The 26,828-nt window shown below is 38.3% G+C and overlaps 1 protein-coding gene across 2 annotated transcripts in view; it reads right to left on the bottom strand.

Moving 5' to 3' along the window:
* The window catches only part of LOC105042440 (uncharacterized), a 43,189-nt gene that overhangs the window by 2,685 nt on the left and 13,676 nt on the right, over positions 1–26,828 (bottom strand). For both annotated transcript variants that reach the window (XM_010919657.2, XM_010919658.3), the window contains exons 7-9: positions 17,309–17,436; positions 15,877–16,120; positions 1,205–1,268 (exon numbers count right to left, since the gene is read on the bottom strand). In XM_010919657.2, the coding sequence (XP_010917959.1) occupies positions 1,205–1,268; positions 15,877–16,120; positions 17,309–17,436 (436 nt within the window). The remainder of the gene's footprint in view (positions 1–1,204; positions 1,269–15,876; positions 16,121–17,308; positions 17,437–26,828) is intronic.

Below are 26,828 nucleotides of genomic sequence, written 5' to 3'. Positions count from 1 at the left end.
CAAAATAGCCACTATCATAACAGAAATTCATGGTTATAAAAAGAAGAAAACAATAACTGACAATGTTATTCATTTCTAATAATTATTTAAAGGCTATTATCTGAATACCTGTTGTGTATGTAATGCAATGAAAATCTTCCACAAAATCCATGATGGCTGTTATATTGTTATAACAGCCACTGCTTTAAACTCTGGCTAATTAATCATCTTGCAATTAATCCAGATAAATTAATCTCTCCTCAAATTCAGTTAAAAATAATTCTTTGATCTAGACCCAGTGAATGATTTAATTGACATTGTTAATGCTAAGGAGGTCAGTTAATGTATTAGTTGATAGTCAGGAACATGATTGACGGTTGAGAGCTGCACATTACATTTAATGGGGGAAGCTTGCTCCAATGTGGCTGCAATAAAATTTATACATGGTATGCATCAAAGCACTTCCAAAAATCTAGTTCACAAATGATAAGTCTTCAACATATAAGGGCATCAAATATTGGGCCTTTGGCCTAATTCCTTACCCTAAAAAAAGAAAGGGCTTTGAGCATTCAAACCAGTTCATCTTTGATCTTAGAATGGAAAAACTAAGTGGTTCAAGAACTAGATGAGTATAAATGATGAGCATGGCATCTATATGAGATAAGTCACTAACATGCTTTAAGATCCATAAGAAGAGGTGCATAATTGGGATTGAGAAACCTGATTACATAAAATCAAAAGTTACGACGCCTCTGTGTCAGCAGTGAAGAAGGTTTCAAACATGCTAATCATGATTGAAGATTTGCAAGATGATGGATCAACTCTAAAACTAGTAAGCTAGTGCATTTGATCATCTTTATCCACGTGGAACTAAATTGAAACAACCATAAACAATTGCAGCACTCATACAAATGCATCTAGCATTACAATAAGCGTAAACAAGTGTATCTTAGCTGAACAGCCACAAATCTTAACCCGCCTAGATAGCTTTTATTGCCTTTATTACATCTATGCTGGTTTGGTAATATTTAAGTTTAGTGCTTCACCAATACCATTCACTCAATAACCAAATCTATGAATATTAAGTGGCCATGAAGTGCAAAGATTTATCCTGCTGGAAAGCATAAGGTTGTTGAGCAGGCAAAAGGTTGTGGTACAAGCATTCAGAAGTAGATAGTCGAATTGCAATGTTACAAGGAATAAACTATAATTGAGCTTGACATACCCAGGTATCCTGGTGGATATCCCATTTCACGCATTCTGTGTAACCAAGGGGGTGGATCATATTCCTGCATGGAATCATGCACATACATTACAAAACAAGAAGGAATACTACCATTAAATCAACAAATATGGAAATAAAATTACACAACTTGAATTAGTAGCTCAGCGAATCCATAAGTCGGCTTCCTTAAGAAATCTAACAAAAATGGAGTTTCTGCATTATGTAGTCCAAGTTACCAAGCTAGGATATCAAATTACAAGTCTTGTAAAAAGTTCTAAATATCTTTAGTTCATTTACAATTATAGTAAGCATATGAATGTATAACACCAACCAAGGTTCCAGAAACTAAGCATACTGACCCTGTATCAGCCAGGGATCAATACAGGGATACCCAATATGCTGCATCTTTTTGTGAACTGGGGTTGAACAGTCCAACTTGATACCAAACCAGGTGGTACAGCCTGATTTGAGGTGGATTAAGCTGGCTTCGCCAAAAGTCAACCAGACTCAAGTGGTGGCACTGCCATGTCATACCGCTCATGACTGCATTTTGCTGGCTTTTAAGCCAATGTTTCACCATTTGAAGGTGGGAAACAAGTAGATGAGGAAAGAAATTCAAATAGGATGTGAATTTTTTTTTCAATTTGTGGAAATTTTTGAACTAGAAATCTTTCTATACTGGCAAATTCTTGTGCTCCACCCCTTTTCTTATCTCTTTAAAAAACCAAAGTATAATTAGATCGGCAAATTTCATTCAAAAGAAACATCATACAAAAGGGCACATTTTATATAAGTGCAAAGCTTTTGGTGTTGGAATATAAATTCAAGAATTTCATTTAGACATCAAATTTTTTTTAAACCACATTATTTTCCAACAATATGTGTTCCTGTATGCAAGAAAGATAGAGAGCATAAAACTAGAACGTTTTTAAAGTATTTGGCCCCAAATGGAAATCAATGATAACCCTCCCAAAAAGAATAGGTAAAAGGCCCAAAAAATACATAATTTTTTGGTTTCTAGCAAATGTAAAAGTCATAGATCATGATCAATAATGTAGAATTTCATATTGGGATGGTTTTCATTGATTTCCACTGGGGCAAAGTATGCTCAAAAGAGTTCTTGCTTTACTCACCCACACAACCATGATAGATGTGCATGTACACATATAAAGGAAATGAAATCCATGATTTTGACAATCGATTGACTACTGGCTTATAAGAACAAGGTATAAAACAAATACTGGAAGCACAATCATGAGCAAACCCCATGTGTTCTACTTATCTAACTTCTCATTGAAAACCAAGTTTTAGGCAAGCTCACTTGAATATACTTCAACTTCATACTATCCTATTAATGATAAATGTAACATAGGCAGAGAGTTTAAGAAAACAAGGACGTTAATGGCTTTAATTGCCATTTTCAGAAGCAAGCCTTCTTGTAGACCTTTTCCATATACATGAGTCCAAAATGTCATTATTCTTTTGATCCAGTTCCTTCACATATGAAAAAATAATACATCATATGTTCATGGTTCAATTAAAACAAGTGGAATATGAAAACTTGTGAAGTAAAATAAAGAACTACTTTCAGAGCCAAATTATTTGCCCACATTTAGACTCTTCCTGCAAGTTCAGATGCAACAAATTAGAATTTCAATTATTTAATTTACTGCATCTCCCTGATCTGCAGCAAGTCAGGCTGCAGTTTAAGGCCAAGTTGCAAAAATGTAACCCATGGACAAAAAAACTGCAAGGCAAGTTGCAGCACCTCGCACTTGCCAACTAGATATAATCACTTGTCATTTGTAAAAATCTACAACTCCCTGGCCAGCACTATTGAGCTCTGGTGTTCCAATTCCTACTGGCAGCAGGCAGAAGAAGGCAGTCCAATAGATCTCATGGCTGTGAGAAACTTCTAAAGGAGGCAATCCAAGGACTTTTGGGAGACTTTTTCCCCTTTTTTCTAGACTTTTAGTGATTCTTTATAAGAATTTTCCGATATGGAGTTGGAGAGTAACTTCTGGAGGGAGAAAGTTTTTGATAGTGTTTTTCCTAATGCTTTTTGAATTTGAAGAATTAAGACATGGAACCTTAGGAAAAAGATATGGTCTAAAACATTAGGCTGTGAATATCTCGATTAATTATTTATCAAAAAAAATTATCTCATTGAAAAACATTTGCCACTGAATGAATAGTGACTCAAGCAAATAACATCATTATTTATTCACTATTATTAATCTTTTATTATAATGGTAAATTTCGATAGCCATAAACCATCTTACTCCAAATGTGCACAGATACTAGCTGAATTAGCAAACAATGACCATCACTTTTGTTATAACAACAAATGAAATTTTCAAAGGACCCTGTTTATTTCACAATTTATCAGCATGATTGAAATATGGCCTTTATTTTTCAAAAAATACAAAATGCACAAAATATATATAGTTTTAAAATAATGTTTTGTTATAACTTTAACTCCATCTATGTTTTGTATATAGCCAGTATCATGCCCCAATAGAGGATTGTGGTAGGTTGACAACCAGTGTAGAACTATAGCCACATCTTATGAACATGAATCCATGTAAGAAAACTATTGGAGCATTTCCTAATTCCTACTAGCAATGCATTGCATTGGACCCTAGGTACAGTGAAGGGTGATCAAGGGTTAACTAGGACACTCCCTAGAAACGATGAGTCGCATCGATGTCTGGATATGGTAGGGTTTACATCACATCCTAACTGATACTAACATTTGCCGATGAACATGTACCTGGCCATTTGGAGGCACTTGGACAAAGTAAAGACGAAGGTCTCGAACCAAGTACCCAATATGGGTGCTTAGAGGCTGAAGCTTTGACATCCCTGATTTCCACCCAAGGAGCAGATCAAGTAGCTGAGGAGCAGCCCAGTATAAGTGTATGTCACTTGATAGGCTGCATGGGAGAAACATCAACAAAGATAGGCCAAATAACTGATAAAAGCATGGACCAAGGGTATATTGAGCTTGAGGTTGAGCAAGTACAATGACTTATGTGGATCTGCCAATCAGCCTAGCAGAGCGGTTGTGATATGATATAGAGCATAACAATTATCAAAACATGGAGAGTGGAGAACAGTTAGCTCCAGTTACTAAAACCATCAAAGAAGTGGACACCAAACGTAGACAGATGTTGAAATTAGAAAAAGGTGGTTACCAGACTGTTTACAATATGATGTATGAACACCGAGATGTAATTATGGGAAGAGACTTCTGGCCAATCAAACACCTATCATTTCATTCAGCTTCATTTTTGCTTTTCATCTACATTTATTTCGGTTGCTTTATTTACCTTTCTTTATCTTAGTCTCCTGGAAGCTCAAGGCATCAAGAACCACGGTACCAACCCTTATCCTCTTTCTGATTTTGGACACTGGTGCCACGACTACATGTAAGAACACACATGCCCTTCCACTTGACGGAAAGGAACGGCCAACACATCTTTTCTAGCACATTCTGGTAGCTATCGAGATGTCTCCATAATAGAGAAACGATGCTCAGTTGTCAGGAATATCAGGAAAGTCCATTTCATCATGCTAATGAAGAACCTCAGAGTTCCCAGGCTAGGCCGACCAAACAAGTTCCTCCGGCTCAGCAAGGAATTGAAGTTCTTGGCAATTAGACCAACTCTTCTCCTCTTCGGGAACTTCGCTTCAAAACCCATGTTCCTCAGGCAGAATTGATTCATCTGTTGGCTGGTCTTTGGCAAGATATGGTCCCATAGTTCAAGTTTTATATGGATGAGAGCTAACGAGAGTTACCGAAGGCTATTGAAGGTCAAGTGGCCACCATGTCAAAGCTATGTATGGAACAACAGAAGACATCCTCCACCTTGAGGGCACAGTAGGTCAAGAGGCTTGTTTCCATTATCATAGGCTAGCATCTGCACCACATCATGTTCCAATGCATCCAATGGTCAACCTGGCCAATTATACCCTTTTGGCATATAAATCAGCCATCAATTTTTACGATATGAGAGTATTAGGATCCTCAAGAAATCTGATTTTCAATGACTTATAGCTTATAAGAATGTCTAGGTTGAAGAATAACCTAAAGAGTCCTCAAGATTTACAAACTAAGGCAAAGAGAAAGTTATCCTACAAGTGAAAGCAAGATTAGGTCGGACCTAATAGATAGTCGTCAATGCTTTGGTGTTATCATAGGCTAGCATATGGACCACACATGTTCCAATGCATCCAATGGTCAACCTGGCCAATTATACCCCTATGGCATACAAATCAGCCATCAATTTTTATGATATGAGAGTATTAGGATCCTCAAGAAATCTGATTTTCAAATACTTATAGCCTATAAGAATGTCTAGGTTGAAGAATAACCTAAAGTGTCCTCAAGATTTACAAACTAAGGCAAAGAGAAAGTTATCCTACAAGTGAAAGCAAGATTAGGTCGGACCTAATAGATAGTCGTCAATGCTTTGGTCAAAACCAAGCCAACATGAAGTGCTAAGTAGGCTTGGGCCATCCTGATCTGTGGATGATTATCAAAAGAAATATCAATGGAATCACGTCGACATAAGTCCCTACTATTGGAGCCGGTCATCCCCTAGCAGTAACGAATGAGGAACAACAATTCTATCTCTCTATAATACAGCCTTTCCCATCAAACGTGCTGGGGCACAAACACATCAATGGATCCCACCATTCCCTCTTTGGCTATCATGCACATTAGATTCATATGCCACGAGCAACCTTGCATTAGTATCCAATGGAAAAGGTCTTGTGTGACTTGAAAGTTGGTTATTTGGTCTATCAAGATTCCCTCACATTAACTACGAATGACATGGCTTCTCATACTCTCCAAATGTCCATGGAAGGACTAAAATGGGGAGTTCTAAGCTCAGTCCAGAAGCAGGATTATGAATAAAATGCACAATACAAGTAAATTCCATTATTTGAGGTTTCGGCATAAAAGACCAATACAAGTAACAAGTACCTAGTGTTGGCTACATTTCTGTGAAGATAAAAGTGACTCGGACTTTTTACAATACTCATCACCCTATCCTACTCATCTTGAAGTTGCTCAGATATTTTCTCGGACTTATCTACACAAAGAGCAGACCGGGGAGCTTAGATTTGCATTCATACAGGTATTTGTGGCTTCATCGATGGTTTTGAATTTCTCCCCACTACTATTCTCCAACAGCTTGTTCATCCACAAACAATTTTAGTTGCTGGCAGGCCTTGTTCAGCTATTCCTCTAGGGATACAATCAGGTCCTCTTGGGCATAGATTTTGTCCTGAGCTACCTAAAATGCATCTATAATAGGTTTGACCTCTTCATCCAAGGAAACAAACCTAGAGCTCCAATTCATCTACCTGGGATGTCAACATGTCAGCCTCTTTCATCAGATTTACTAGGGAGCAATGAACGAGTGAGAGGTTGACCGGTCTTCCATAAAGATCACAAGTGTGGTCCTTCGACAAGTAGGCCGAAAACCATCAAACTTCAGTCGCATGTGATAGCTCAGCTGCCTTCCTATAAGAGATCGAACGAATCTCGAATCAATACCTCAAGGTCTATAGATCGCAAAACCCCAGAAAAAACAGGCTGATCTTGCCTCTGAAGCGCATTGAGATCCTAACTCATCTTGGTGCAAAGAGAAGCCAGGTCGCAGAAGTTTGGTGAAAACATAGGAGCTTCAAAGGATGGAAGCTATTGAGAGAGACAAAGGTAGAAGATCTTATAAGACTTTATAAAAAAGCCCTGCACCATATCAAGTCATACCCTAGAAGGATTCTATACCAACTCATACCCTAGGAGGATTCTAACTGATTGCAATATCTCAAGAAGTAACCTGATCTATGGAAGTTGTATCGTGAAGACATACAGTCAATCCTTTACAGAAGGGGAGACAAATTGGTTGGTACAGTAAACAGAGGTAAAGAAACCTTCAGAGATTGAGGGTATCCTAAAAGACACTTATTTGAAACAATCGCTTCATAGATGTTCTGGCTACTCTCGCATCCATGACCGAAATGCCAGACCACGAAACCATTTTTGATTGAAAGTTTTTTCACACATAAAGACTTTGCAAAAAGGGAATACATTAAATAAGTGGAGAATTCATTAAATTGTGAAATGTTACACTTCCAAAATGCAGTGTATTTCCAATGCCAATAAAAAGCAATCCACCAACAGGTCAAGCGCTCAGCCTGTCAAGGTCTTAGTCCGAAGCAAAAGTTTCAACCGAAAATGGCTTATCAAACTCAAGCAACTTTTTATGGAATCTTCCATATAAGAGCACCGACATCCAATAAAATATGCATGTGGTGTTCACTACATTCCATCACCCTTCTGATCAACGAAGATTCAATATAGGAGGCATTGTTTACACTACATCCTAACCCATGTTGATATCCGAGGATGAACATGAACATGGCCACATGGCAGCACCAGGACAAAGCGAAGGCGAAGGGGGTCTCGAGCTAAGTACCCAAGCAGGATGCTCAGAAGCCAAAGTCTTGACATCACTGAGTTCCACACAAGGAGCAGACCAAGTAGTTGAGCAGCCCAACATAAGTATACATGATGCTTGACAAGCTAAATGGGAAAATATCGGTCAAGATAGGCCTAGAAGCCACTGAAGGCATAGACCGAGTAAGGGTTCATTGAGCTAGAGGTTGAGCAGCTATGATGACCTGCACGGATTTGCCCACTAGCTTGGCAGAGGGGTTGTGATACGGTACAGGGCTTAGCAATTATTAGAACACGAAGAGCAAATAGCAGTTAGCTCCAACTACTAAAACCATCAAAAAAGTGGAGATCAAATGCGGACAGGAGTCGGAATTAGAAGCGAACAATTACTAGATGATTTACAATGTGATGTATCTATGTAATTCTAGAAAGGGACCATTGGCAAATCAAATAACCATCATTTCATTTATCTTTATCTTTACTATGCATTTACATTATTTATCTTGCTTGATCTCGGTCTACCCTTAAGACCCTAGCTGTTAGCCTAGGCTACCACCTCCTCCTCTTAGAAGGTGGTACCCTAAGAGTGAAAGCCCACAAAGCGCAAGATATCAGGACCCACGTTACCAACCCTTATTCTCTTTCCAGCTTTAGACACAGGTAGCACGCATGCAAATTTGCACAACTCAAGCAAGGACGCGCCCTTCCACTGGACAAAAAGGAACACCCAACAAGTGGGAAGTAGGCAAGGTTCTCATGCTTTAATGGATGAATGTGGGTAAAGAAGTTAGTTCAAGAAAGTAAGATACATTTAGCAACTTAGAATATTGAATCATTGCCAAGAAAATTGATGCAGTTAATAGATACTATGGCTAGGATGAATATTAACATAGCTTGCCTGCAAGAAACACTGAGTGGATAGGAGAAAAGGCAAAGGAAGTTGATAAAATGGGTTATAAACTTTGGTATACTTGGAAAGATAGAGACAAAAATTGAGTAGAAATTATTATGGATAAAAGTTTAAAAGATAAGACTGTAGACATTAAGAGAGTAGGAGATAGAATAATTTTAATAAAACTAGTGTTAGGAGAGGAGTTTATTAATATCATTAGTACTTTTGCTCCTAAGTAGAATGGGATAATACTACAAAGAAACACTTTTGAAAGGACATGAATGGATCAATTCAAGAGATTCTTCATGGAGAAAAGATACTTATTGAAGGAGATTTAAATGAGCACATGAAAAAATACATATAGATTTTGAAAGGGTGCATAGATAGAAATGAGAAAGGAAATGCCAATTTGGAGTCCATGAAAGCATATAACCTAATATTTGCTAACGTTTTCTCTAAAAGGGCTCTCACTCGTTAACTTTTAAAAATGGGCATAACACCAGTCCTTACTACAGAGACAAATCAAGCTTTAAAGATTGTATGATTATACCGGATAAGAGTTTGACTACTTAATACAGATTGGTGGTTTTGGATGTATACATTAGAAAATGAAAATAGAAACTTGAGGACCAGATTGGTGGCATTTACAATAGAAACAAATGGATTTTAAGAATAGAATGTTCAAGGCAGTAAAATAATCTAGATGGAAAAATCAATACCATGCGGAAAAGATGACTAAAAGTATTAAGAAAGTAGCTACATTATTTAAGAAGAATTGCAGGAAAAAGAGCCATCTGGTAATGAAACTTGACAGTGGAATTAGAAAGTACAATTAGAAGTTCAAGCTTAAAGAAAGTTATAGAAAACTACCAAAAGCACGAATAGAGAAGTGTGTGAAAGCCAGAATACGGTTAAGGAGGAAGTTAAGATTGCAGTACAAGAGAGTAGATTCAAAATGTATGAAGAGTTATATTGCAAGCTAAATCCAAGGATGGAGAGAAAGATATCTACAAGATTGCAAGGAAGAAAAGAAAAACTAGGTACTTGACTCAGGTTAAATGCATCAAAGATGAAATTTAAAATGTTTTGATTAAAAAAGATGAGATCAAAGAAATATGGAGCAGTTATTTTGATTAGTTATTCAATGAAAATCATATAAATGATTTAAGATGCCTTACTACTCCCATTGAGGATAGACATATTAAGTATATATGTAAAATTAGAGTAATTAAGGTAAAAAGGCTATGAAAAACATGAAAATAGGAAAAGCGATCAGACATGATGGAATCCTTATGGACTTTTGAAAGTGTTTAGATGAAGCAGAAATAACATAATTAACTAATTTGTTTCATAGGATTTTAAAAACCAAGAAAATGACTAATGAATGGAGGACAGGGCAATGTAGAACCAATTTATAAGAATAAAGATTTATTCAAAATTGTTCTATTTTTATCATATCAAGCTCATGAGCCATAAAATAAAAGTTTGGGAGAGAGTGATTGAGCATAGATTGACGTATGACATACAAATATCAAAGAACCAATCTGACGTTATGCCAAGAAGATCAACAATGAAAGCTATTTTTCTCCTTTGGAGGTTAATGAAAAAAATTAGAGAAAAAGACAAAATCTTCATATAATTTTTATTGATTTAGACAAATATGATAAAATCCCTAGATAAGTCCTATGGCTATGGTAAGTGTTCGAAAAGAAAGGAGTTCTCATCAAATATATTAATGTCATTAAGGATACATACAATGGCAGTGGAATGAAAAATGAGGATGATGAAGTTCCTAAGAGTAATCATTTTTGATATTTAGGATAGATTATTTATAAGGAATAGGAGATCGATGAGGATGTTACCTATAGGATTAAGCAGGTTGTTAAAATAGAGAAATACAACTAGGATATTATGTAATTGTAGGATATCTACCAAGTTGAATAAAAAATGTTATATGACAACCATACAACCAGCTATATTTTATGGCACAAAATGTTGGACAGTTAGAAAACAACATGTGCACAAGATGAGTTTAACTGAGATATGAATGTTCAGATAGATGTGTGGTAATACGAGAAAAGTAAAATAAGAAATGCAATCATCCATAAAAAAGGTAGAGGCAGCAACAATTCAGAACAAACTAAAAGAAGGATGATTTAGATGGTTTAGGAATGTGCAATGTAGGCTGAAAGATGCACCAATACAAAGGAATGATTTGATATAGGTACGAGAGAAAAAGAGGTAGATGTAAATCGAAATCACATGGAATGAGATGGTAAGGAAGAATTTGATATCGCTACATCCTTCAAAAAGTATGGCCCTAAGAAAAGTAGAATAGAGGAAAAGATTCATATAGCTAACACCAACTAGTTTGAAATTAAGGCTTACTTAATTTGAAAATATTTTATTGTAGCCCAAAATCATTAGTTGAAAATTTCCAAACAAAAATAAGTACCATTTGGAGCCTTACACGTCTTTGGATTATTAGTTGAAAATTTCCAAGCAAATATTTTATTGTAACTTATAATTCTTCAGGTTAGTAGATTAAGTTGTGGAAAATGTGAAGAAGTAGAGAGAGAGAGAGAGTTTCAAAGGATTAGGTATATTCCACCCTCCCCATGATATAAAGTTGCTCAAGTTAAGTACCTTTGGAGCCTTTGACTGAAATGACTTTATCCACCACTTTCTGGGTAGTGTTTGGCTGGTTAAACTGATAATTTTTTCCCTCATCCACTATTCGACCAGCAACCAAACACACCCTTGAGGTATTTATGTATGCGATGTTAAAAGTTATCAATAGAAAGGGCAACATCTGTATTATATTTCTTTTGGATAATTATTGAAAATAGTAATTTAAGATCTAAGAGTGTAGAAGTGCAAGTTATTTAAGTAATAAGTGCATGCACCGTTGAGTTATTATGTGCATCATAATAACAGCCAATGCAGGAAACTTTCGATGCAATACAGCTAATCAAGATTTGCGGACTCGGTATCAGAACCCGTGCTGGTTGCTGGCCAGTACGATACGGTTGTTGTGCTCTAATACCACTTGTTAAGGGAAGAAGAAAGAAGAAAGAGAGAAAAACACCACAAGCAAATCAAGGTAACATGGATTGGCCTCAAGCCTACCTCCACAGGGCGTGCAAGCTTCACTATGAGAGAAAAAAATCAAACAAATACAAAAAAAACTCACCACTCAACCCTTGTACAAAGATCTCTCAACAAGAAGCCCCAAAACCCTCACAAAAGCTCTCTAAAACCTCTTTTGAAGCTTTTCTGCATGACCAAGATGTCACCAGCTATCCCACACAACAAATGGCTCGTCAATCGAAGCTATATAGACTGCAGAATCATCAAAATAGTGTTTTATTCGGATACCGGGCTCAAATCAAACCCTAGACCCTTCTGGACCATCCGATCATGACCAGCTCAAACCAGAGCCGTCCAATCGTGCATATCAACCCTGATCATGCCTGATCAAAGTCGGATTTCATCATGGCCGTCCGATCACGATCAGCTCGCTCTAGAGCCGTCAGATCGCGCCAAACTGCGGCCATCAGATCCTCACAACGCGCATTTGACTCGTCCGATCACACAAAGACTCCAGCTGTCAAATCACCACCGCAAGCGACGTCAGCCGTCAGATATCGCTCCAGCCACACACCCGGCTGCGAGCCGCGACAAAGCATGCAGTCCATGGTGGACTGCGATCCCAGGCGGGCCTGGGCGTCCGCACGCATGGGCTGTGCACGTGCCTGGGCCAACCCAATGCGCTGCCGGGCTTAGCCCGCACCGCCACTGGACTACACCGGCCCATGGGCCCCTTCGACGATCCGTGGGCTGTACCATCTGCTCCCGACCTTCTCTCGCACATATCTCCTCCGTCTGGACTCTGTTTGGGCTGTTTTTGAGCTCATTGGATTCCGTTCGTCATCGTGGATCTCATTCTGGACTTATTATGAACCAAATCTCAAGGTATTTTTCTCAACAATCTCCATCTTGACTCACTGTTCGGTCTCCACCTATCTCTGAGAGCCTATGATCCATCTCGCTCCCACGTCTTAAAGCACGTCTGCTATCTTATGGATGGGCAAACATGAGAGTCGAGACAGGCCGCTCGATCCCGCCTTTGTCATGGGTTGTTCACTCTAACCAAAGTCCTGCTCAGAGAAGTCTCTTACAGTAATAGAAACTTCACTCTGCGATGTCGCCTCTCATCCTCCTGAGTCTCCCGTCTCATGCCCAATCCACCTCCACCTGGAGCTCCACCTCGCACTAAGCTCCCTCTGGCTCCTAAAACTCCACCTCGCACTGGACTCCCTGTCAGATAGTAATACCCTCTCGTCCTTTTCTTCTCCTCCAGAATAATCCTATCGCCGCATATAACCTTCAAGATTCCACCACCAGCTATCCACCTATAGCCGTTTGAATCTAGTCTACTCAGTGAGATAAAATTTCATCTGAAATCGGATATGTATCGGATCTCGCCCAATCTCCTCACACTGCACCATCATGTGTCCTCCAGTTGACCATCTCGATGCCCCTGATCGCACAGTTCGATCCATCCGACAGATGAATAGTGTCCTTACTGCTCTCTAGAGAGTCAAACACCTCTTTGCAATATACATGATAGGTGCATGCAGAATCTAAAATCCACTGCTGGAAAGAAGTAGATACCTCGTCAGATATCAACAGAACATCATCCTCTGACTCGCTACTGACCATCGCTACAGTAGCCCTCATCCGATCTCTAAGTTGAGAACAATCTCTGACACGATGTCCCAACTCATCACACCGGTAGCACCTGATCTTGCTGTGGTCTCTCATTTTGGATCTGGATCTGGATCATTCTCCTCGTGATCCTCTGCCGCTCCATCTGCTGCCATCTGCTTCTTCAGAAACCATCAAAGCTGAGTTACTGCCATCTGAGCTCGAAGCCTGATTCTCCTGCTTGAGAACCTCATTCTAGAAAATCGCTGCGGTGACTTCGTCCATCTTGATAGTGCTCTTCCCCATTAGAAGAATGATCACCAAAGACCATACGAAGGTGGAAGCGATGCTAGCAAGACCAACGTCCTGATCTTCTCCTCAACTTTCTCACCTACATTGAGAAGATCAGTGAAAATCTTCTGAAAGTGACTGAGATACTCCTGCACACTGTCCCTCGTCCATCCATAGTTGGTAGAACTGTCTTCAGAGAAAGAGAGTATTGATGAGGGATATCACCATGTACAACTCTAGCTTCGACCACAGTACCATCGAAGAAATCTAGCCAAGTACATGAATCACCACCTTATCCGTCAAGTACAAGCGGATGGTAGTCACCATCTGCATCTGTAGCCGCTCTCAGATCTTTACCTCCATGGTGGCCGACTTCTTGTACAAGAGAGCATCGATCAACACATACTGGATGAGCACGTCCCTCATTCTCGCTTGTCACAGAGAAATTGCTCTTCCCATCGAACCGATTGATCTCCATCTTGATTGTGCTTGTCTTCTCCATCTCTAATCTTGATCAACACCACCTCTATCAGAATCGTCTAGTACCACTTGTCCACGGTAGCCAGGCTCTAATATCAATTGTTGTGCTCTAATACCACTTATTGAGGGAGGAAGAAAGAAGAAAGAGAGAAAAACACCACAAACAAATCAAGGTAACGTGGATTGGCCTCAAGCCTACCTCCATGGGACGTGCAAACTTCACTATGAAAAAAAAAAATCAAACAAATACAAGAGGAACTCAGTACTCAACCCTTGTACAAAGATCTCTTAACAAGAAGCCCCAAAATCAATGTATTCCGTACCGACCCAAATCGGCCGATACATCTCGTACCGTACCATATCGATAGGAAATCCACATGATTCAGATCGATTTTTCGATAAATGACGTGAACCAAACCGTACCGATCGGTTTGGTATGGTACGGGCTCGAACCGCACAATACAATGTGACATGGGCCAGTACGAATTAGTACGGGTCGGTATAGGATCGATACAAGTTGATTTTTTATTTTTTTGCCATTGGATGAATTTTTTTATTTTTTTATTATCGATACGGACCAATACAATATCGTACCATACCATACCATACCGACCGACAAACGATATGGGGTGCGGTATCGATATTGCAAATCTTGCCCAAAATCCTTACAAAAGCTCTCTAAAATCTCTCTTAAAGTCTCTCTGCATGATCAAAACGTCACTAGCTACCCTACACAATAAACAGCTCGTCGATCGAAGCTATATAGACTCCAAAATCATCAAAACAATATTTTACTCGGATACCGAGCTCAAATCAAACCCTATAACCATTCTGGACCATCCAATCGTGACTGGCTCGAACTAGAGCCGTTCGATCGCACATATCAGCCCTGATCACGCCTAATCAAAATCGGATTTCACCGTGGCCGTCCGATCACAATCGGCTTGCTTTAGAGCAGTCAAATCGTGCCAAAGCTGAGGCCGTTGGATCCTCACGATCCTCACAGGCACACATTTGACTTGTCCGATCGTGCAAAGACTCCAGCCATCATATCTCCACCGCAAGCAACATCAGCAGTCGGATTGTGCTCCGATCCACGCACCCGACTGTGAACCGCAACAAAGAACGCGGTCCATCATGGACCGCGATCCCAAGCAGGCCTGGGCGCCCGCACACGCGAGCCGCGTGCGTGGGCCGATGCAGCGTGCTGCTAGCCCAATGCCAGCGCGTTGTTGGACCTGACCCGCGATGCTGCCAGCCTGCACCGGCCCGTGCGCCCCTTCGATAGCATGTGGATCGTACCATCTATTTTTGACCTTCTCTCACACGTATCTCCTCTATCTAAACTCCGTTTGGGCTGTTCTTGGGCTCGTTGGATTTCGTTCATCATCTTGGACCTTATTCTGGACTTATTGTGGATCGAATCTCGAGATATTTTTCTCAATAATAGTACCGTACCATACCATATCGAACATTAAAAAATCAAAAAGTCCCACCCAATAGCACAAAAAAAAGAGCCCCAAACCGAACAGCCCGATATCAGGCGGTTCAGGCCGATACCATACTGAACCAACTAGTTTGGTCCCGTTCGGACCATTTTTCAAAAATCCAATCTGAACCCGACCGATTCTCCTCAGGTATGGTATGGTATGGTGTGTACCGATCGGTTCGGACCAATACGGAATACCATACGGCTGATGAATAGAAAATATAGTTTCATAAGGGTAATTGTTTCGTGCAGACAAACAATAAAGAACAAAGAAAGACAGTTGTGTACATAAATTATAATGGAAACTTCCGGTTAAAATTAAAACTGTTGCTTACCCCAATACCCAAGCATTCCCTTGTTTCAGGCCCAAGGACTCCTGCTCTCAAATCATCAAACTTCCCTGGAGCTTTCTGATAGTAACGAGATTGTCCACGAGTACCAGCAGCTGGATTTCGTTTGGAGTTGTGCTGCTTGCGAGCATTGCTGATTGCAGCATTATCTCGAGGCTTTGGGCACTCCTTCAACGAGTGACTATATGAACCACAATTGAAACAACGGGACGCTTCTAGAGTGTCAGTCCTGCTTGTGAATAAATACAAAAAATTGTGGATATTTGTCAAATATGATGTGAGTTAATTTCCAAGGAGGGTGTTCGTAGAAGACATGCAAAGCTAGAACAATTCTTCAGAAGCTCTGAAGGTAAAGCAAATTACAGAATACAGATATCTTCATATAAGCCTATAATAAAAAATAAAATTCAAAACAGAATATATACATCATAGAAACGATTTCGGGGTGCATGAGATGCATGTGAGAAAAAGATGGACAGCTGTTATCGAATCTTTTAAAAAATGTTGGCTAAATATGTTAATTGATAAAGATGCTCCTACATTTCTTGTTTGACCTCTCTTGAAGCAAGATGGTAGTATTACATAAGGGACCTTCACAAAAATGATGGTTGGATAAATGTAGAATCAAGTGCATGAGTGACGCATGGATGCAGAAGAAGTTACGTCGTGGAAGACAACAACAAGGAGAGATAGCACTTGTCATATGAAAGGCACTCAGCTGATTTAAGAAAGGTATAATGTAAATTAATACCTCCACTCTTACACTATTGATGAAAAACTCTTGCTTTTATCATTGTCAATACAGAGGAGCATCAGGAGGACAACATTTATTCATGGAGTATATTTCTAACGGGATTCATTTTCAAGCGCACGCCCACACACGCACGCACGCACACCAGCAGATATGAAAAATTTTCTCATGATTGGGTTGGTGAAATGACAAGCTAAAGGATATAATAGGCTACTTAACATAGGAGTTAATGGCTCGGTAGGGGTGATGGATGAAAGACTTTAACTGATTGCACATTAATCAATAACTCTAATTTGTATGCTCCCTGTCACCAAGCCAGGAAGGTGGACTAAGATGGTAGCTCATGGCATTTTCACAAGCTGATTTAATATGCAAAAGATCTAGACATCAGTCAGATTAAATGATAGAATTCCAACTGACAATCATTAGTTATGTATGATGCTTGCAATGATGTTGAGGGGAAAAAAGATCAAGACCAAATTTATCAGAAAAGAAGAAAGCTCAGATACATAGTTCTGCACCAGCAAAGCACTATCCAATTTCTGCTCCTAATATAAAAAGAGTTAACCAACGTGGCATTACAAAAACAACTGTTTTAACCATGCCAGTATAATCTCCAGGTGAATTTTTATACATTTACTCGTTCAAGAAGAGCAAAGCTTGTACCCTTTACAATTATTTGACCCATCAACTGAAGTTGAACCCAGTGTATATTCACGGTTGTAAAGAGGAACCAAGTCACCGTCCATCTCCTTAACATCTGCCTTCCTTGCCTGGTTGTCCAGCCAAAATGACTTCACAGAAAACAGAAAAGATAGTAAGCTGCATGTTCCCAAGGAAAAACAATCATGCAATACAAAAATAATATATAAAACCACTTTCTATAGCAACACCAAATGGGAACCCTCCAAGGGAGAGTTACAAACACAAATTGCAACTTTTATCATAAAGATAGCACGTATGAAGGTCGATGTCAATGAGAATGCATGAGAAGTTCACACTAAGTCATATGGAACAAAAGACCATGGATAAGTGTAATTATCTGAAGAGTGGTGTATCAAAAATGATTCAGAGATAGCAATAACATGTTCAATGGGGCCACAATTTACATAGAGGAGGATCACAGAATAAATCTTTTGGGCAAAATAGTCCATAAAATGCTGATACAAACAAAAAAGTTTATATTGATTCCTATTAAATTTTAGTATAGAGTCAAGTACTTCAACTAATATGTACGCTATTGCAAAGATAGCCAAATAGGAAGAATTTCAGAAGTAGGAAAGATGGTCAACAAAAAAAGCTATGCTGACAAAAAATATGCAGATGATTCCTAGCATTCTATATACAAATACAATAATTCAGCATCTCATATATCTTCCCAAACAAGTGCATCAATTAAAATTGTCCTGGTTTAATCACTGATCCATACAACTTATACAAGCAGCAGGAAGGCAAGATTAACAAAAGTTGTGGTTTACATGACTGCGGGAGCCAGACCAATCAAATATCTACTCTCCAAAATGTAGAAAGAACAATATTCAGTAGGAGGAGAATATTACAAGGTTAATTGAGATATGAGACTATAAGCTCTTTTGTTTAAGAATCATTCACGTCCCTCTTCTAGTCATTATTATGTAGAAAAAGTTGGAAGCTTTTCCTTCAATTTACAAGCATGTGGAAGCTGTGTTACATGGACACTCATATCCGGCTCCAAGAATGCATGTCAAATACACATCCAAATTGGATAAGCATCAGAAACTTGGACACTTATATTCTTTCTCCCACTTTTATAGATAGGTGGATGATTTGACTCTTCCAACAATGAGTTCAACCCACCATAACAATGTTAAAAATAAACTTTTTTCCTTTTAAAGATTGGTCAAGGATGTAGACATTTTAATAAAATTGCAAAATATCCTTTAAATTGTACTGCTTGGCAAATTAGGAAGTTTGAGAAACACACCGATAATATCTTGTCATATTTTCTTCATACAACATTTTCAAAAATAAATACAGTTTAATTAAAATTATTTTTCTGTGCATCCTCGCATCCCCTTTTTACCTCTTTCCAAGTCACTGTATGTCTGAGTCTGATTCTTGTATGCATGTGCATGCAACAGAGTGGAAGACTTAGATAATTAGGGGGTCTCTCAAGATCCTTCTCTCAATTAATCATCTATATTCTTGCACCACTCTAACTTACCTAACCTGATATTACTGCAGGTAAGACTGTATGAGGCCAATAAACAAAGGCCTTCGACATTTAACCATTATACGTAGGCAATATTTCAGTAGTGTTCAATTATTGTATCTTTGAAAGTGTACTATTATGTACAAGTTTTGAAATTGGAATTTTAGTCAACATGAGAGGCTTGCAGTACAATAATAGAAAGTGTACTGTTATGTACAAGTTTTAAAATTGGAATTTTAGTCAACATGAGAGGCTTGCAATGTACTGCACACAATTTGACAGCTCTTATCAAGATGGTTCGATAATAGTGATACTGTTGCTAGACAATGATGGGTGCAACTCGGGATTTGAGTAAATTCAAGTCCAGGTTCATGGCAAATGAGGCCCCTAAACCCTAAATATCTATCCAGTATCCACTTTTGAGAACTAAATGTATGTATGCACATACACACTTCTGTATGTATGTATGCACACATGATATGCATCTATTTATGTATGCCTAAATGTATATATGTCCACATGGTTTGTATGTTACACATGGTTTGTATGATGCTACATACCTACATAGACATGTTCGCACATATGTACACAGATATGTATGTTTTCAAGCACTATATTTGTCTTCATGGAAACATATTCAATTGCGTCCTTAATTTAACTTTACAATTGTTTCCTACTTTTTTATGGCTCCTTTGAACAAGGTTTCTAAATTTGACCCAAACTAGTGCAGAACCAGGTCGATTTTCCTAGTTCGGTTCAAGACTTGGTCCGAACCAGTCCAAACCTGGTTCTGCTTGGTATGACTTGGTTTGAATCAATTTCCCTCCCACGAGTAAAAAGGGAAGAGAAAGCATCCCAGTGACTTTCTCCTCTCTTTTCTACTCAGAGCATGAAGGAAAAGGTGGGAGGGTGAGAAAATCAGGAGAGGAAGGATGTCCTTATGGTTTTGAGCCCCAATCTAAGATAAGATCAAGTATAATCCCTTTCTGCTCTTCATTCTTCTCTTTTTTTGTCTAAAACAGACTAAAATGATAAGATTAGAGTAAATTATGTCTAAGTTTTGAATTTTGGCATCAAGTGATGATATCATGTAGATCTAGGGGTGATCTACACATTGATGAAGCAAACATGATTTTTCTTAAATCATGTAATTTTTTGATTATTTTTGGTTTGAAAAATACTAACAAAAAGTAATGTTCAAACTCAAAAAAATGGTAGCATGTTTTGGGTGTTCATATTGCTTGTTGTCTCTTTTTGGCACTAATTTGTTCCAATTTGCTCAGACCACGGCTACCTGAACCTCACAAATATATTTTACAAAAAAAAAAAAGGAGCCATAACCATGGGCTGACAAATTTTTAGTGTCCTGATGGGATTCTATATAAGTCCAAATTAAAATTAATCATTAAGGTATTTTATAAATACATAAAAAAATAATTAAAAATACTTAAGAAAACAGAAAAATATTTAAAAAATACTATTCCGCATAGATAATTTAAAAGTATTTTCAGAAGTAATTCAGCCAGGTTTTGTAATTGAATAGAAGTTATCAAATTTTAAAGCGTTTGATAACTTAAAAATTAGTAATTCAGCTAAAAATCACAAAAGTTTGGGCGATGTATGCTGATTATTGGGCCATATATTTAGGCCAACATGCATAGCTTTTACATTACAAATTACCACATGCATTAAATAATATATCTAAAATATATAAATATCTTTTATTTTTTAAAAAGTGTAGATACACTATGTAATTTGTGGTAATGATGAGGTGGTTCATGATGTGCAACGGTCAAACTTGCAGAAATGGGTTCAAGAAGAAGGATAAAGATGTTGATATTTGTTAGAGCATGCAACAATGATCTTGGGCCAGCATCCTTGGAGGTGCAGGTGGCCCAATGTTGATTAAAAGGAGGTGCATGATGAGATTGAGGCAGCATTTGGCTAGTGATCATCCTAACATGACTGCATGCAAGAAATATACACAAAAGGCTCACTAATTGATGAAGAAGTACTTTCCTGACTTCAGGAAGAACCAAAAAAAATGCATAAACACTCAGAGATTGATTGTCTGGCAACTAAGCCACCATCATATTACTCTAACCTCCAGTTATCTAGAGTACCATGAGATGTTGGATCCAGATAACATGAAGGAGGGCAATATTCGGGCTGCAATACAGGACAATTAAATGATTAATGGCATAGGAAAGAGGTTACCAAGCACGAGGCACGGTTTGGGTCCTCACATTACAAGGGGGATATTACTTCTGGTTCTGCTAAGATAGACGCAGGCTGCGGGAGAAAATTAGTGAGAGAGGTTGTTAGCAATGATGGCTGCCAGATATCATCCATGTTTGGAGCTTTTACCAGCAAGAAGGGAACATGGCCTAGAGATATACCAGCAGTGATGACTATTCATGACTTAGATCCACGTGCCTTCCCCAACAAAGACTCAAAACAGCAAAGATTTGATTCCATGCTCATCAAGGATCATAAAAGGGTCATGTGGAGAGCTACTGCTGCTTGTTTCAACCACAACCACATTCCTATAAATGTCATAGACAACACCAAGTACCGTTCTACCATCAGTTCCAGCAAGAAAGCCAGTCAAAGTGTCGATTCTCTAGGATTGAGGGATATCTATGATGAGTTGCATGATAATAATAAGGAAGAGCTAGAAAGATGGATAGCCTCCTATCAATGCGAGTGGGATACTTATAGATTAGCATTGATGTGTGATGTTTGGTAGGGATGGCATTGTAGCCAACCCACCAGATACCCTATCCGAATGGGGCAGGTTTTATCAGACCCACTTTAAACTCAGGGCAGATATGGGTTCTAGATCCAAAACGGGTACAAGCCAATATGGGTAATGGTATACCCCATCCCAAACCCGAGATGATACAGACTTAACCTAAATCCCCCCTTTCGCAGTTACAAATATTTTAGAATGTTTACTTGATGAGTTCCTTACGCAACCCAAGAACCCATCTTATCTAATCTACCCGACCTAAACCACACCATCTATTTTACCCGACTCAAGATGGGGACTGTAGGTATGGCTAGGGCTTTTTAATTATGGGGCCTGGGGCATGTACGGATATTGACCAACCCAAGACATACCCGACCTGTTGCCATCCCTAATGGTTGGATGGGGCCTAACAAACGAAGCATCATCAATTTTTTGACATAGCATGACAAGAAAACATTCTTCTACAAGTCAATTAATGCTTCTGACAAGGTGAATGACATCCAAAACATCCCAAGCTTGATAGAATATGTAATTGACCAAACAAGGGAGTAGCATGTCAAACAAGTGGTTACTAATAATAGACCAAAATACAAGACCATTAGGATATTCTAACAATTAAAAGCCCATAAATTTTCTAGAATTCATGTGCTGCCGAGTGCATGTTAGATGTATGCCTTAGAAACCAGATTGGCTGACGCATGTACACATTCTAGGGGCATAACTTTATAATTAAAATTTTTGAAATAAATAAAATTTTGATTATTTTTCATTCATGTTGTGTTTTAATTATGTCCATGAACCATCCGAGGAATTAACAAATAACGACACGTATTCTCAAGAGTTGAGAATTTGAGGCACGTGTCATTAGCGGTTAATTCCTAAATGCATCCGATCGATAGATCGTCACGGGGACGATGACTGATTCGGATAAATCGATGCACAGATCGCTTCCCTTTATGGGTAGACGAGTCTCGAGTCGACAATATGGGAACACTGGAGCAAGAGTGCAGATGCTTGATAAAGATCAAGGTACTGAGCGTGACCAACACGAAAAGCCACTAAGATGGCTATCCACTCGCCAGTGACTTACTCAAAATTGCAGTGGTGTAGATAGTTCTTTGACCTGCGGTGCCTCGGTTGTTCACAGTGGGATTTCTGTAGTTTGACTATATCAATACTTAGTTATCTAGCCATTCAGAACCTTGAGATGTATGTTGGCTACAGTAGGTTCATTGTAGGAATAGGATATGCACCAAAATGAAATCAGTTCGATGCTAGTAAATAGGGAGAGATCCTATGCAGTTCATGAGACTGAGTCCTAAAATCCATAGCCATGGTATGTAAATGATGGAAAAGAATTTTCATAAGATTTCACATGGACTCGAGTCGATTGAATCTGACATATGACTGAACGGATTTGATGAGTTATCCTTGTTCTGCGTCTTATCGAAACTCACAACAGAAGAACCGAACTTCACGGTAACTGCACCTAAAGGTTCAATATTCTATTCTATTGGATTGTCACTACATACTGCTAGGTGTCACTGATGAATCGTGAGATTCGTCGAGCATCATTTTGATGATCGATGATACTTGATGGACAGAGTTGGAATCATTTCAACCCATCAAAAAGACTTTCGATGATATTGTGATGGAAATCACAGTATATCTCACTACCAGATAGAATGAAATCTAAGGGATCACATACAAAAGAGATCTTTGTTTGATCAGATGGTTGATTAGCGATTATAAATCGCTATTGGATCTAATCGTCAATATGATTGATAATTAATCCAGTGCAAGAATTGTAATAAAGCAATTCGCTAAGAGAGCAAGCTGTAGGAGGATTAATTAGCAGTTAGATTGCTAATTGATTCAATTTGATGGAGCAATGAGGCTGAAATCAAGTCTATTTGAATTGGATTAAATTTAGATTGATTTGAATTTGATTAGATCAAGCCTAATTGAGTTATGAGATAACTCAATCGCAAGGAAGACCAATTCCTGATTTGATCAAGACTTGGGTTTAACCAATTTTCTAATTAGATTAGGATCTGATTTGATTCCTTGTTAGACTAGAATTATTTTTTTTTTGGTGTAACCAATTCCTAAATTGATTAAGAATAAATTAAGCACCAAAAGGAGTCCTGGTCTATTGGGACTCTCTCTCCCTTCTCCCTTGCGTCGTCCCATACCCACGCCGCATATCTTCACGCGCTTTTGTTTTTTGCGTGAGGTTTCTTCATGCCAAAGTGGTTGTCGCCCCTTCCTATCTCACGCCTAAGGCTTGGATCAAGATTGGTTAAAATTTGAATTCAAATCTGATTTGAATCCAATATGAAACCTGATAAGGATTAGATCCTTATCTTGCTGAGGTTTGACCTCATCCCAACTTCTTTGACGCCAAACCATAAAGCCTTTTATTTTGTGCGACAAAAGTAGATCGTTTTTACCTTGAAAAATAGAGTGGGGCGTGAGAGAAACCAGAGAGGTGTCGGTACCTTTCTGGGCGAAAAAGATAGGAGAGGGTCGCCTTTTGGGCGTGAGGTCTTCCTAGGGTTTTCTAGGGTTTCATGTTCTTATGGGGTTGGGTGTTTGAGAGAAGAAAATAAAATTAGAGGGAAAAGGGTTTCTCTTATTCCACATCTTCTTCTTCCTCCTCCACATATTTTTTTCTCCAAATCTTCTTCAAGATCTAAGAAAGTCTTCGAGATTCGAAGGAAAAATCAGAATCAACCGTCAGAAGGTGTCTTCCACAAGAAAGCTAGCACCCCGATGAAGTCACCAGCCTCTGATCGCATCAAAGATTTCGTGTGGATATCTGTAGAGGCCGGATGCGTGTGCAGCTCTGTAGAAATCTCATCAGATTACCACAATCATCAGCAGCGGAGATCATCGACCCGCATAAAGGTATGGAGATCGGATCTCCGGATTTATGATTTTATTTAAATCTGATTTTTATTTTCAGCATCTTAAAAGCATGTGATCGATCCTGTTGCATGTAGATTAGATCTACTTCATGCATGTTAGATAGATTAAAGTGTTTAATCTAAATCAGATTTTATTCCGCAGCATTCATATTTTTAAAAGTTAAAAATCTGTATGTCCTGATTTCTACATGCATGATCCCGGATGTGCAACATCCTTCAGGTGGTATCAGAGCCACATTGCCGTTCACATACTTTTTTAAGATCTGAAAATCAGATCCTTAGATCTAATAATCAGATTTATAGATCTGAAAATTTCTGGTTAAAGTTCGAGATCATTCTGATAAAAGTTTATTCTAGAAGGATCGTTGAACGTTATGTGATAATGTGTTGATCAGAACTTTCAGATCTGATTTTTATGAGATTATGATCTAATTTTATATGATGTATGAGATTATGATCTGCTTTTATGTGATGCATGAGATGTATGTCATGAAATGATCATGTTAGATCTATGTTGCATGAGATGTATAGATCTGAAATACATGCTTTATGATCTGATTTTTATATGATACATGCGATGTATACTTGATCTATATAGCATGAGATGTGTATGTTTAGATCTAAAAATCAAATTTAATAATTAGATTAGATCTAATCTAAAATATGTGATGGATTAAATCCTGTTAATACGTGAGATGTATGAACTTTTTATCCCTATGTGACATGTAGATGTAGATTGATTTCTTAGCAGCTAAACACTCTTCGAAAATCATAGTAAACGCCATCCTGTCATAGAAGACTATGGTGAAAGAAGTGCCTGTATAAATCAAGAGAAAGAACCACGAAAGAAAAAAAATTTACTTTTGTGCAAAATTCTAGATCCAAAACTATTTAGGATCTAAATATGAATCAGAATTTTATGTAGTTGTATATGAGATGCATAATTAAATGTTTAAATATTAAAATAATTTTGACATCTAAACTAAATCTAATTTCATAATGCACTTAATTAAGATCTGAAATTGAGAATTAAAGATCTAAAATTAAGGCAATTAGGTTTTATGTGGTTTATTGATACATGTAGTGGTTGCACCATATCACTACAACCCTTGATGTAGGGTGTATCGTGAACTCAAATTGAAAATGGTTGTGATTGCAATTTATAGTGGAAAACCGAAACCAACTCAATCTCGAATTGGTAGATTTATTTGGTGTCTAAGGCAAGAACATAAATGGTGGTTATTTAATTAGGATCATTGCCACAGGCAGCGAGGAGCCTCCCACACATCTTATCTTACCTGGCCTTTTTGGGGACCAATTTTGATTTTATGGTGCTTAAGGTTGAGTCCACTTCAATTTGCATTGCACCATGGGACCAATTTGATAAGACCAAATCAAGATCTCTTTAGTAGATCCAATTTAATTGTGGATCTACATGAGATGTAGTAAACAATTAAACTCCTCAATAATATTAAGTCGAAGGGTCTTCCACCATTGTAGAGTACCGTGCCCTCTCTGATTTGACTGTTCTCGGCTACATACAATGGTTTAGTTGCATCAGAGGAGAAGCAACCACTCTATTTGTAGTGGGGTGGAGATGGGATTGGGTCCAAGATCTGTCAGGTGAGGGTCCAATGACGGCTTCACTCGCGCTCAATGACGGGTCAGACTTAACTAAAGAATGAGGCCAAGATCTATCAGATGAAATTTAAGGGCTTAAAGACCAAGTCTGCTGCAATTTACTTGAGAAATATTGGGCAAAAATTATCCATCCATTGGTTGACACATTCACTAAGATCTGTCAGATGAGGTGGTGTGCCAATCAATGAGACCGTAGTACCCACTAGGAACCTTAATTCGCGAAGGAGTTTCCGCTTTCCAACCAGAAGAGTGTTAGGATCCGAAGAAATAATGGAAGCTAAGTTTGTTTTAAAATAAATTTTTTAAAATAAACTTAAATCAATTACAAAAATCTAACCAAAAACTTCTTCTCATTGTAAGAAATTATCTGCCTCTAATAGTCTAGCCCACATCTTAAAAAACAACCAATTATCAGATTCCAACTGTAAGGATTGGCTAAGGGACTTAAAAGGTGGTTTAAGTTCCGAAAAACTAGGTTGTATCTTAAACCAGAAAATGCCAATAGGGACCCTGAAAAATTCAAGAAACACACCTTTAGAAGGTATGTTGGACCTGCTCGTGATTGAGACTAACCTAAATAACAGTTTCTTCTACTATCAGTTGGGTAATAAACTCTAATTCTAGTGTACATTTGTGCACTTCAATGCAGGATCTTAAGGAATGTAGAAGGTT

This window comes from Elaeis guineensis, chromosome 3, assembly GCF_000442705.2.
Source record: "Elaeis guineensis isolate ETL-2024a chromosome 3, EG11, whole genome shotgun sequence".
Lineage (NCBI taxonomy): Eukaryota > Viridiplantae > Streptophyta > Magnoliopsida > Arecales > Arecaceae > Elaeis > Elaeis guineensis.
This window is presented reverse-complemented; position numbering and strand designations above follow the sequence as displayed.